At 32.1% G+C, this 14,253-nt stretch overlaps 1 protein-coding gene across 1 annotated transcript; it reads left to right on the forward strand.

Moving 5' to 3' along the window:
• The first annotated feature begins 2,380 nt into the window (after positions 1 to 2,380).
• On the forward strand, positions 2,381 to 12,744 carry LOC137405850 (arylsulfatase B-like). The gene is made up of 13 exons (XM_068092276.1): positions 2,381 to 2,548; positions 2,654 to 2,765; positions 2,935 to 2,986; positions 3,079 to 3,182; positions 3,294 to 3,394; positions 4,554 to 4,624; positions 5,637 to 5,741; positions 5,902 to 5,980; positions 6,564 to 6,661; positions 7,997 to 8,246; positions 10,066 to 10,225; positions 11,346 to 11,521; positions 12,021 to 12,744. The coding sequence occupies exons 1-13, from the start codon at positions 2,386 to 2,388 to the stop codon at positions 12,326 to 12,328; spliced, it is 1,779 nt and encodes a 592-aa protein (XP_067948377.1). The 5' UTR covers positions 2,381 to 2,385; the 3' UTR covers positions 12,329 to 12,744.
• The last annotated feature ends 1,509 nt before the right edge of the window (positions 12,745 to 14,253 follow it).

The following is a 14,253-nucleotide window of genomic DNA, read 5'->3' on the forward strand; positions in this document are numbered from 1 at the left end:
AATATTGAGCACTTAACCCACTACACAAAACAGAATAGTAAGGGTTAAACCTGCTTTATAAAATATTGGCATTTCTAAACATTTTATAGAAAGTATGCTAAGTTAAGTTTGTTTATCTTGTGAAAATATCAGCTGTTAGACTTACATGTTTCCTTTAAAATATGATGCGAGATATAGTTGGATATCTGCAAATTTTAAAACGATTTAATAGCGGTGTGTGCTGATATAAATTATGAAGTTGGTGAGGCTACTTAAACAAAAGGATTAGTACTGCTGTGTTGCCAGAGGCTATGTAAATATAATGGTATAGCTTGCTTAAGCTTGGCCTAGAATGAAGAACTAAAAAATTGTGTTAGGAGTTGTCTGCTCTAAGAGTAGCAAACCCAAAACTAATTTATCGTTGATCAGTTGAAAATCTTTGTGAAAATCTTGTCTTAGTGAAAATCCTTTCTATTTTATCAATATCTGAATTACTTTTTTGCTTGAGTCTGTTAGCTTTTCAAAGAAGGACCTTTTTTGATTTCAGCAACTTTCAAGAAGTGAACAAGAACGAGATTTTCTGCCACTCATCAAATGAATGTCATTACATTGTACAAACAGTTAAAAATGATTTTTTGGTAAAATAAGTGTTCATCTTTAAATGATTGATTTATTTTGACTAGTAAATTATTCTGCCCAATTGATTGGCATAAACGTTATAAATTTATGATAGCCAATACTCTGAGCCTTGAAAACATACACCGCAAAAACATATTACCCATTTTCTCACAGAATAGTATATTCTAGAGTAGACACTTTATTGTGCAAGTTTACAGGGATTAGAAATAGCCTAAGGAACCTAAAAAAATAATTAACAAGAAACACTGCACAAGCTGCTAGCATTATATATTTATTACAAGGTAGTTTGGGAAATGCTGAGAAGAATTCCTAAAATTTGAATCCAGTTTTGAGAAAATTAGTTTCCATAGATTTAAAAAATAAAAGTTTTTTAAGTAAAATATGTTACTTCCTACGTTTCTACACCACTTCTTTATTTTTCTACAGTCTTCAAGCTGAACGAGCTCATGCTACCTCAGAGGCTGCATGAATTTAGCTAACGTAATTAGTTTTTACCTGCTTTGAAACATTAATTAGCTTTCAAATTTGGTTCATAAAGGCTTGAACAACATTTTGTGTGCATGAGTGTAAAAATGGTCAAAGCTTGAAAGTTTGAAGTACATTAAAAGTGATCAAAATGAAGGATCCAAAATTAAAGTTTAAATTTCTGGTCATAGTCTGTTTGAATGCTAAAACTGTGAACTATTTCCTTATAGTTTTTAAGAAAATAATAATAACCCTCATACAGCTCCGTTTTTGAAACAAATAAATAAAATGATATTTCGTGTATTTTATATATTTTGTTCCTTGATAAAACCCATTCAATAAAATGAATTAAATGTTGAGTAAATTGTTTAAATCTGTTATGCTTATGTATTGTTAGTAAATATTTTAAGGTTTCTTAAAATTAAATAACTATTTATGAATTTAATTGTCAGACTTTCCAACAAAAATTAAGGTTTGAAAAACTTTGACTAAAGTAGTAGCAATTTTTTTTATATTTATCATTAAAATGTACTCATCTTGCGACAGCCTGTATATAGATGTCTTTGCAAGTTTGACTTGCTTTCAAGTTTGTAAGGCTAAATCCAACAGTTTAGTTATCTCAAATAAAATCACCAATTTCTATATAGCTTCTTGTTGCTTTATACAAAAAGTATAGTAGTGTGAGTCTGAGTAGTCTGAGTAGTCTGGGCTCTTGTAGTCTGAGAATAGCATTGTTTGTGATATGATAATTAAAATGTATATTTGTAAACTGATATTTATAACAAACCCTAAAAAAGTACAGTTAAAGTAGTCTAGACCAAAATATAAAGCATAAAAAATGATATAAGAATGAAGGGTAGCTATCGGGTCACTTCTGATTCCTTTAGATAGTACTTTGTTAGGCTTGTCAGTTCATTTTAGGTTTAATTGGATTAAACCAATTTTAGGTTTAATTGGTTAAGTAAAAATGGTTTCTGTTTTTTTGCTTGTTCTGAGAATGTACAGCTACTACCCTATTGAGTAGCAATGATAATTTATATATGCTTCATTGAGTTCTTTATTTGAATATGTAATATCTAGGGTGGTTCTCTTATCCTGTCACCATCATATATTGCCTAACGTTGTCTTACTTTGCGCTTCCTCCAACACGGTGGTTGTCATTGGATAGACATGCTCTGACATATTTTAATCATTCACTCGACTTCCTAACCTGTGAGATGGTGAGAACTTCTTTCAACCAGAAAATGGAGTATATAAGAGAAAAAACTTGCGGAAGGAGTTCAGTTCATCTCACGGTACAACATGAGAGCTTTGACAGCTTTGGTTGTGCTGGTGTTAGCTGCAGGGACAGAGTCCTGGAAGCATAAGTTGTGCAAGCATGCGTACTTGAACTCACCCCGAGACTTCTACCGGGACAGGTCACATAGACAGCCTAATATCATTTACATTATGGCTGATGATCTAGGTATGTACGCAAAATTCTTTACATAGCTCATCGGTAAAAGTTGTCATAAGCATACAGTTTGTTTCGTGCTTAAAAATATGCAACCTTTTTTCTCTGCTACTACAGGATGGAATGATGTTGGATTCCATAATCCTAAAGTCAAAACACCTTACATAGATGAGCTAAGGTCGAAGGGTATTGAACTTACCCAAGCCTATCAACAGACTGTGTGTAGCGCGTGAGTTTTTATAACACTTTATTATAAATTTAAAACTAAAACATTTAAATTGGCATCAATAATGTTTGACACAGAATCAATTATACATTTTCTGTTTTAAAAGCTGAATTTAAATTTTAAAATTTTTTATTTTGTATAGCGACCCTGTTAATATATATTTGTATTGCAGGTCAAGGTCAGCATTTCTAACTGGCAAGTATCCATCTAATAACGCACTCCAGGTAAGAAGTGAATAAACACTCGTTTCCAATTATGTATAACTTCTTAAAAATATATTCGCTCAAAGAATTGAAAAATGTTTTATGAATTTTAGCTTCTCGTCCTAATCCAAGAAAGTCAATCATGCCTTCCAGTTGAACATAAAACTCTGTTTGAATATATGAAGGAATTGGGGTACTCAACAGCGCAAATTGGAAAGTAAGTATGTCACACTGTTTTGCCATTCTAGGGGTTGCTCATAATAGTATACGATATATCTGTACTAAGTCATTTATGATTCTAAAGTGAAATCTTTAAGTTTTATTTCAGGTGGCACTTGGGTTACTGTCATGAAAGCTGCCTGCCAACTTCCCGTGGTGTAGATGAATTCAGGGGAATCAATACAGGAGCTGTTGGCTACTTCAATTGGAGTAAGTGGTAAATAACTACCAATGGTGACCATTTTTAAGCAACCTTTTTAGCTTGTTATTTCAAATTCACAAAAAGTAAAGATTCTGTTTTACTTTGCAATTAGTAAAAATTTTAATACTATATAAAAATCAGACAGATTGTAAATTGAAGGCTATCGAGTATTTTAAGATTTGATTGAAAGAATAATATTCAGTGACCTGTGATTTTATCATGACCAGCAAGGTTGGTGATGATTTATCAAACTTCTTAAATAGATTATTGACTTTCTTCCCTAAATTCCAAGAGTCTCTACATTTTCACATCAAAATTTTATAAGTCATTTGAGTGTGACCATTTTATACAGGGAAATTTTCAAAGCTGTTATAAATTAACCATATTTTAGATCTCTTCATAGCCAACCCTAAAATATGGTTAGACTTCAAGCTTTAATTGAATTATATAAAGTATTTCAGAGATATATAATTACTAGTGCTCTATTTTATAGCACTTATCAACAACTTGTTAAGCGCTTGTCACAATATTGTTGTGCACTTGTCATCAACTGGATTAAACCAATCTTCTCTGTCGTTTATCTGGCTTCAAACTTTTGAAAACTTTGTCTACTCATCTAACCTTCTGAGTTTCAATTTATCATTATTATTTGCAAATCTTCCATATAATTCTAGGGAAAATCCTGTAATTTATAAAACTAAAAAGTATTTCAGCATTACAAAACCTCTTAAGATTAACTGACACAAAAATTTTAGTAGATTTTATCAAAAACTATTTGCAACTTGAAAGTAGTAACCAATGTCAATAACGAGAGAGACAGGCAGCTGCACATCTAGTGACCTCATTTTAGCACACATCATTTTTTCGAGCGTTTTACTCATCATTAAATTTTCACGATTTTAATCTTTAAAAATTCTGGCTGTCAGATCACCTCAAACATTAAAAGCACCCGCAAATGATAAAGAACTGTCAATATTTTATCAAAAAATCTGCTAAAGGTTGATGTTAGTTCATGTAAAGACTTCACAAAGTGACATTTGAGTTTTAGTTCTTTGAGTGAGTTTTATTTGTTGTGAGGTAGAAGTAAGCTTAGAGAGTTGTCCACTTTTGTTTTATAAAACAGTTTCATTTTTAATGACAACCTACTTTCATATTTTTATGATTTAGCTGAAGCGGATGTTATGCAAAAACAGATAAACGGTGAACCAAGCATAAATGGAATTGGAACCCATCTGACGGTGAGTTATACTTTTATTGTGTCAGCCAACTTTGTATACAGAATATAGGCATATTAGCAAAATACAATAATATATTACATTTATATTTGCTTGTGGTCTTTATATAGAATATACTTAACTACATAAGACTCGACTATAATAAATGTATCAAATTATGTTGAGCTATGACAATATTATAGTTTATATATTATTATAAACTATATATTATATTTCAAAATATTATTTTGAAATTGTTGATATTGTGTAAAACACAATACCAAGTATTATGATAGTTAACATAGCATTGTGTTATAACATGTAGTACTTAATTGCATTTTTTTGTGGTATTTTGCATTACATCATATTATAAGCGTGGTTTAATTTATATTTTATTGTGCTATATTGTATTTTAAATTATACTAGCTGTTATCATTTTGTTACATTGTATCATGGTATACTAGATTATAAGTTCTTTTTATGCAAAACAAATTTACCATTCAGAAGTCTGCAAAATTACTGAGAGGATTTTTTACTTTTAACGACAAACCACAATAATGGCTTCAAGTACAAATTTTACTTATATTTTTATAATACTGTAGAGCTCACACGTTTGGTATTGTTTTATACTTGTATTAGCTTAGATAATACACTAGAGTTCATCTTTATAGTATATTACACAATGTTATATTGTGCTGTATAAAATTTTAATAAATTACAATGTATTTTAATATATTATTTTGTGTTACTTTTTATTTATTACATTATATAATATTGTACCGTATTGTATTATTTTACTTTAGATTATGTCATATTTTGTTATGTTTTATTATACTACATTAACGCATTATATTTTTATATCGTATTATTATACTTTGTCTTTGTTTTATATGTTGTTAAGATGAAGCTCTTGCAATAAATCTCATATGAGTCTCTCGTTCGGAAGAGCTTTAAGGATGTTTTTCATATCTGGACATCTTGCTCTAAAACTGTACGTTTTTTACAATACTTGCACAATATTGTAATATACTTGTAGCTTAAAGATACGAGTCACATTAGGGATGTGATCCGTAACCATAACGATAATGATAATCCATTGTTCATGTGGTTGACACCAACAGCTCCTCATGACCCCTTAGAGGTAAGAGAACTCAACCCCACTGGGCTACTAATCACCTGCGGAATCACATCTCGTTCTTCTCCTTAGTGTTGTTCATTTTGGTTAAAAAGAATGAAAGAAATATGACTAGCTATTACCAAAATTTCTTTCTGAAGCTAATGAATGGTATTCTATGTTTTAGGTGACAGAAGAAATGTTTCAAGTACATGACTTTTTGGATCCTGAAGAGTGTGAAACAAATCTTCGTCGTAAATATTTAGGTTAGTGGGTAATCAATATTCACTATCATTTTACAGAGCACTAAGATAATAGTCGTTGAACTTTGATACAAGTGTTTGTATATCTCATAGCAATATAGCTAACATGGTCATATAGCCAAAATAGTCATATAGCCCACATCTTGACGTAACTAACATGTCCATATAGCTAGCATAGCCATATAGCATAATCATACAATTGACATATTCACTTATCCAACTTAGCTATATAGCGTTCACAGCTATATGGCTAACATAGCCATATAGCTGACATAGTCATATAGCTCCCATCATGGCATTGTTAGCAATTCATGTAGGTAACACAGTCATATAGCTAGCATAATCATGCAACTGACACATTCACATAGCCAACATAGCTATATAGCCACCACGGTTATATGACTAGCATTTACTATAGCTATTACAGTAAGATAGCTGTATATAGCTGTATATAGCTGTATATAGCTGTATATAGCTGTATATAGCTGTATAGCCAACCCTAGCAGATGAGCCTGAGTTGTAAACTACTAAATACACTTCACTGCTTCTCTGTACCAATCACTAGCATCAGGTCTCGAATTTTTAGGTTTGGTGTCAGCTCTGGATGACTTGGTAGGTGAGACCATGGCAGCATTGAAAGAAGCTGGTATGGATGACAACACTATCATTGTGTTTTCTTCTGATGTAAGTACTTTCTTAAACAGACCTGTGCAAAGTCGTAAGCAAAGCTATGTTCAACTAAAGCCAACACATGAAATATTCTGCGGTTTGAAAACTGTATGTGTCTTTGTCTTAGCCATATGTATTAATCCTGCCTAAACCATAACTGTCACGGACAACTTTTATCGTATTTACTAGGTAAATCAGACACGCTGATTCCGATTTTGCACTCAAAATAAAGATTAAACCACTAACTTTCAAAGAAATGAAGGCTTTTTTACAGCGTTTTAATATCGGTCTTAAAAACAACACGATCGGCATAACAAGCTCTGCCCATAAATACGTGACGTAACCTAGCTTTTTAGGAACAAAAGTTATGTAGGGACGTTTAGACCGATTTAGAATAATAGAGATGAGTGTTTTAAAATCCATTAATATCTAGATTCAGCCTTAAAAATAATATCAGTCTTTTCTGAAAATTAGATAAGCTATTTAGCATTGCATATTTAAAAAAGCGCGATAACAACGCTAGCTTGTGGTAAAACCGCGCTTTTTTAGCTGATTTTTTTTGGCGTTCAGCCCATTTAAACGCCATGTAACAAGCTACGAGCAATTTTAAATAGTTTATATACCATTCATAAAAAAACTGAAATTATTTTACAGGCTGGATTTAAATAATAATGGGTTTTAAGACACCCATCTCTATTATTCTAAATCAGACTAAACATTCCTAACTTCCGTTCCTGAAAAAGCTAGGTTTCATCACATATTTATGGGCGGAGCTTGTAATGCCGATTGTGTTGTTTTCGAAACGGACATTGAAATGCTTTAAAAAGCCTAAATGACTTTGAAGGTCAGTGGACTAATCTTTATTTTGAGTACAAAATCGGAATCAGCGTGTCTGATTTACATATCAAATACGATAAAAGTTGTTCATGACAGTTATGGTTTAAGTCTAAATGTCCCTTAAATTCAAAAGCCCTACATTCACAAGGTGTGATCAAAGTCGGTTCTTAAAAACAACGTAAAAGTTTAGAGCAAAAAAATATATTGTATGTCATTTTGACTCCAAGTTGTTGCAAATTGTTTTACAACATGGCAGGAAACCTGTGGTATTGAAAAACGGTGAAGAATTCTTTAGAATGATTAATTTTTTATCGGCAAAGATGAAATAGAATGTTCATGTTTTATCTACTGTGATGAACTAATTATAGCATAAATATTACTTACAGGTAAATATTTAAAATCAACATTTTTATTTAACATATTACATGTAGCTACAATTGGATGCCGAAATTATAACGTTCTTGGTGATCTGTCAATGAAATACTAAGAACTGTGATGTTTATACATCTGTAGAATGGAGGAGCCAATCAAGCAGCACAAATTCCTGGAAAAGATTACTATGCTAACAACTACCCTTTGAGAAATGGAAAAGCAGCCTTTACGGAAGGAGGAGTGCTGACTCCCACAGTTTATTATGACCCTAGGCTACATCCTAGCACCAGGGGAACAACACGAGACTTTTTGATGCATGTCAGTGATTGGTTACCTACTTTTGTTCAACTAGCAAAGCCTGGACGGAAATCATCCAGATTTAAAATACATGGTAAGCTATTGCTCGACACCCTGATTAACCAAGACAGTGTTAATCAGGATCAATATTAGCTCTTGCTGAAGACTGCCTGCGTGAGCAAACCCTCAGAGATCAAGCATGATGTCTGCTTAGCTTTCTACAAGCAGATGATGCGCATGCTTTTGAGAGCATTGTTGCACAAACATCGGCGCAAACATGGCTGAGTTTAGTGGCAAAAGGTCCTCAACGACAGAAGAGGTGTCCCATTGCAGAGCGCAGTTTAAGGTTGAATGCCATTCTTGCCATCACCAGTGACCTTTTTTATATGGATATAAAAAATGTCACCAGTTTATATTAATACAGACCACTAGGTCATGGCCTGAAGCAACTGTGCCGCAGGGCATATTTGTTTAGTACTACTGAATGCCTGGCATTGCCCGGGTAACAAAAAAGTCTTTGGTCAAAAAAATTATTTTCATTTAACATATAAAACATTTACCATTCTAACTTTTAAACTTCATATCATGAGAAAAGTGCTTTTTCTCCAGCTCAGAAGCGTTAAAAAAAAACAGCTGTAAAGGTTTTCAAACATTTTCAAACTGTAACTTTTAAATTTTATATCATGAAAGAAGTGTTTTGTTGAAATAAATTAGGAGAAAAAATTAAATTGTAAAGTTATTTAAATGTAAATGTGAAACCATTAGCAAGTAATGGCCAAATATAGTCTGTTTTGCTACGATTACAATGAAAAATTATTCAGTACACAATGATATGATTTTAATCCATTTCAGTGTTTGCATCATAAGGTGAAATATTGTATAGAGTGGTATTGGAACCCATATTAATTATCTAATGCAAACACCTCCTGGTAAAAATAATCAAAATCCTCTTCATGAAAAGTAGTTACAAAGCATTATGTTAATCTTGGTAATTATACTTACCTACAACAAATTTAGCATATTTATTGGTAATGATCTACGAGAAAATGTAACATTACAATGTACTATGGAGTATGTACTATGGAGAGTTTTTACCTTCGAGACAGACTTGTAACATAAACGCTGAAACTAACTTAAATGAATTTAGTTTACTAAACACATACTTGAAGGAGGTTTTAGTATGTATTTTACTGAACATCAAGTTCTTGACTTAAGGTTTATGAGTTATCTGTTTGCGAAGTCATTTTTACCAACATGAATAACGCTGAACTGAGATATCGAGCAACATATATCTTTCTGGCATTGTGGAAAGTATTTCAGTAAATAACATATTGACATTTTTGTTATTTCGTCGTAATCGGTATAACAATTGCCAAATTCGAGTTTCAAGAGAAATTTTTGTTAATATCGTATAGCGGAAAAAAATTCGCCTTAACAAAAAGCATAGTTTTTCATAGAGTTATTACGTCATTTAGCGTGGGCAATCGGGCGAAAGGTATACAGTCAATGGTAGCAGCAATAGACTTGTGAGAATTTCATAGTCTAGTGGTTACACGTAAATGTTGGTATAGAAACTTGCGGTTGCAATATTCGTGAGTTCAAATCGAGCAAGAAAAGAGCTTTCCATTTCAAAATTTTAATAACTATAGCTGAGCACACAAAAGTGCAGAATCACGACAAATCAAGTTTTGAGATTTATATATATTTAGATTTAGTACAATGATTGCTTGCTTGAAAGCCAATCAATAAAAATTATCGTTCATGTAGGTCATTTGATTGCATCAGTAGCATCGCTCTAGATGTGAAATATTCCAAAGAGCGACTTCCTGTGGCGTTCTGTATTTTATACAACACAACTTTGCCCAAGGTTACCTTTCAAATATATCCAGTAATAATTTGCATCTTTTTGTTAGGAATTGATGGCATATCTCAAGTTGCTAATCTCGGTTCAAGATACCACTGCTCCAAGGAAAGAAAATACAATCTGAGAGAGGATATGCTTGTAGCTCTTACCGATGTAACGGATAACTTTGACGAACCTTCAATGTGTGCGACAGAGGACGCTGCATATAGGTGAGTAATGAGAGAGATGCTTCAAGCCTAGTGCCAACTGCAAATTTTGGTACATCAGTTACAAGCTATAATGGTTAGATAAAAGATTTCACAAAATGGAACAGTTTTCATCATAGTGTTAATGGACACCCTGCGCAGAGACTTTTAAAACTGCTCATGTTGAGCATGGTGTTTTCTTTAACATTATGAAATTGAATTCCCCAATTATTAGGCAATTATGTTCTTGTAGTTTTATCTTTTAACTTGTAAAATTCTATAGGATATTTGGTACTTTTGCTACTTTGTGTGATAAATGTACCTGTTTTATGTTATATATAGTATATATATGTATGTATACTTACATGTATAAAGATATAAATATTTATATATATTTATACATATTTATACATATATATACATATATATATATATATATTTATATATATATATTTATATATATATATATATATTTATATACTTCTATATAAGCTTCTTCAAGTAATATGTTTGCAAATATATCATGATACTTTCGCCATTTTGTGCGATAAATGTACCTGTTTTATGTTATATATAGTATATACTTGTATATATATTTACATGTATAAAGATATGCATATTTATATATATTTATATATATACTTATATATAAGCTTCTTCAAATAATATGTTTGCAAATGTATCATGATCCTTCCTCTTATGCCTACACAAAAGATATAGCTGCTAAAACGTCTGCAGTCTGATGTTTTCAATGTTGCATAGCAGGATATAATTATTTGCAAACGTATATTTGTACTTAACTGTTCTATAAAATTATCTGTACTGAATGTGTTAAACAGATGTGCCAACTAAGCTTTTTTGTATTTGAGTGCATTATTTTACATAAGCCTACAACTTGTGCTCTAACAGTCTCCGATTAGAGTCATGCAATTTAAGTAGGATTCAATTAGTATAGGCTATCTCTAAGTATTTTAATATTATATTTTTATTTAAATTTATATCTGAAGGCAGTTGAATTGTACACTAATGTCTTTCTATGCCACTTTACTTATGTGCACCGTATCAAGTCGCTAGAGCTCTTGTACCCGATTCAAATATCTGCAAATCTGTCTCTTTACGGAACTTCTTATATCTGCTACATCAGATGGAGGGACTACAAGCTCATCTATGGTGATCAGTACTACATTATTCATCCAAAGTGTGTTTCAACTGAATGGCCTAAACCAGAAGAATCTCCAGAGTTAGATGACATTACCGGCGACGACTGCCATAGAGAAGTTGATGGAAAACAAGTCGTCAGATGTCTTTTCAATATTGCAGGTAACAGTAACATTTAAGCTTAATGTTATGTTAACATCAAAATGTTAACATATTAACACTTGAAAATATTCAATATTTTTGAAATTTGTGTCAAACCAAAAAGACTGCTGTTTAAATTTGATAAAAGTTAATGTTAAAAAATATAACGAAAAATGTTATGACAAAGGGAAACCATAATTTACTTGATGAAATAGTCATTGTGTCATTCAGTCAGGAACAGGTTCTTTTTCAAATTTTGTCATCAAACCCTTACTAAATGACATCACAATGTTTATTAGATCTCAGGTTATATAACTGCAATTAAAATTAGGTTTTTAAAGTTAAATAACCAAACTTATTAAATTTTTTATAAGGTATTTATATCTAATAAAGTATTGTTACTCTAACCAATTATTATATCCACCTAATGGGTTTTTGTATTCATTGTTTAAAATGCTTAATAAATATATTTTTGTGCTTGGCCTAGTGTCTGGCTTTCAAAAATCTTGGTTATTCTTAGAGGATCCTAGTGAAACAAGGAACTTATATGATGAGATGCCAGAAATGGTTGAAAAGCTTGTGGCAAAGATACAACAAGCCAAGAGGGAGTCAGTAAAGCCTGTATATCGTACGACACTCGGTCCCATTGTTGGCTACACGGTTCGATACTTTGAAGATGAGTACCTGGTGCCAAAGCACGATTATTGCACACCTTCTGAACACTTCCCTCTTGTGCCAAACGAACCAGAATGCTATGAGGAAAGTCATCACTCTGCTGTAAACATTAACGAACCTTCTTGTCCGGAAATTCCCAAATGCCAGTTGTAAAATTATCTTTTTATTTGCTGCAGAAGAAAACAAAGAAAAATTGAAACTTTTTGTTTTGTTATTACCGTTAGGTTATGTTATAAATATTGGTTTATATGAAGAAATGTATTTGTAAATAATTTAAATAAATGATTATTATCAAGCTAACAAACAACAAGCAAAGTTTGAGCATATTATGTTTGTATAATTAAGTTACACGTACAATAATAACCTGTTATTTAATGTTACTCAGGGGCTTCATAAAGCAATTCACAACGTAATAAGCCATTTCAGTTAAAAGTGTTTGAGACGAGCTATGTGAACATTATTTGTTCATTTATTCTATTTGGCTTTATAAACTCACAGCTTTTAGCTATAATCTTTATTCAGTTGGTAGGTCAAGTTTCATCAGATTTATTTAAGCTTTGTCTGGCTACATCACAGCTGTAGTCCATGATAGTAGACTGGTAGACTACATGATAGTAAATGGTGATAGTCTCTAGCTGTTATCAAGTGGTTTTGCATAAAATATAACCTGCCTTCGCAATGATCCTATATGCTTAAATCTTCATCATTAAATGTTTGGTTTTATGTATTAATAGAAAATATGATGCTTGTTTAATTATTAGCAGAAATATTTGCATTAAAAAAAACTCAAAAGTAACTATGATTGAAGCATTCACTTGCAAAAAAGTGTTACTAAAGAGACATTATTTGGTTCTTCCTATAGCCAAAAGCTTATGGTTGAATCCCAGAAGCTCTGGAGCTTCAAGGAATGTTATAAAATACACACGGTGTAGTTTTATAAATTTTTTTGGTTATTTGGTCCAATAATAATGCTTACTTATGCTTGGCAAATAAAATAAAATAATTTTTATAATAATTAAAGCTAACAACGTGGTAACCTTTTTAAACAGTTTGTAACAAAATGCTGGTGAACCAAACTTAGTCATAAACTAAGCGGAGAATGTTTTATGCCATAACTAAACTTGGTTTAGTTATAGCATAGTGGGTAGTAACATTTCATACAAAGTAGGAATTGTCATGGCAGTGCTCTACATTTTTATATTATGCACTAGTATCCTGGTGTGTACTAGTACAGTACACATCAGGGTACTAGTATGTACTGTACGAGTACCCTTGTGTGTACTAGCACAGTACACACAAGGGTACTAGTATGTACTGTACTAGTGTACCGTGAGAGATCATCAAGTGTTCTGATAAAGCACGGAGAATAAGCATGCGCACAACAATTCCGACATCATGCAAGGTGGAGTAATCGTGCAGCTGGTAGCATGCTGGCAACAAAGGTAAATTTTGTGGGTTAAAATCCCACACATAGCGATCCTTTTTCTCCATTCTAGCTGTGGCGGATGGAAAAATGGATACAGCTATCATTGTAAAAATTCTTGCATTGGCTGCCCAAACTTCTCTAGTTTTCCTTCAAAAAACAAGTGTGTTGGTGATCTCTGGTTGAGCCAGCATCAGCAGTTCTTTGAAATCAATTATGTTTTATGCTGATTACATCCTTCATGTCTATCTACATCTATATACTCGCTTATGCTATATTGTTTTTCAAACATAATTATTAATGCTCGCTGCAATTATAACTGCAAGTACCCTGACAGTTTAGTGTGCCATGAAAGATCATCAGGTGTAATAACTACACGTGCAATTATTCCCGCAAATGTATAGAGAGTGGCTGATTACTACATTCTTAGGGTTGATCTACAAAGCTGAAAGCTGCAGGTTTGAATCCTACATGATGCAATTTTTTTCCCAAACTCCTACCATGGCATCGAACAGACCGATACTATTCTTACTATAGTAAAGATTTTGCAAATTTGTAGACAGAAATTGTTTGCACTTGAGTAGCGAGCAAGCTAAAAGATTTGCTTACAGAGAAAGATGTATTCCTCCCGCACTGAAGTCTAATTATGATAGCA

Source organism: Watersipora subatra, chromosome 10 (assembly GCF_963576615.1).
Source record: "Watersipora subatra chromosome 10, tzWatSuba1.1, whole genome shotgun sequence".
Taxonomy (NCBI): Eukaryota; Metazoa; Bryozoa; class Gymnolaemata; order Cheilostomatida; family Watersiporidae; genus Watersipora; species Watersipora subatra.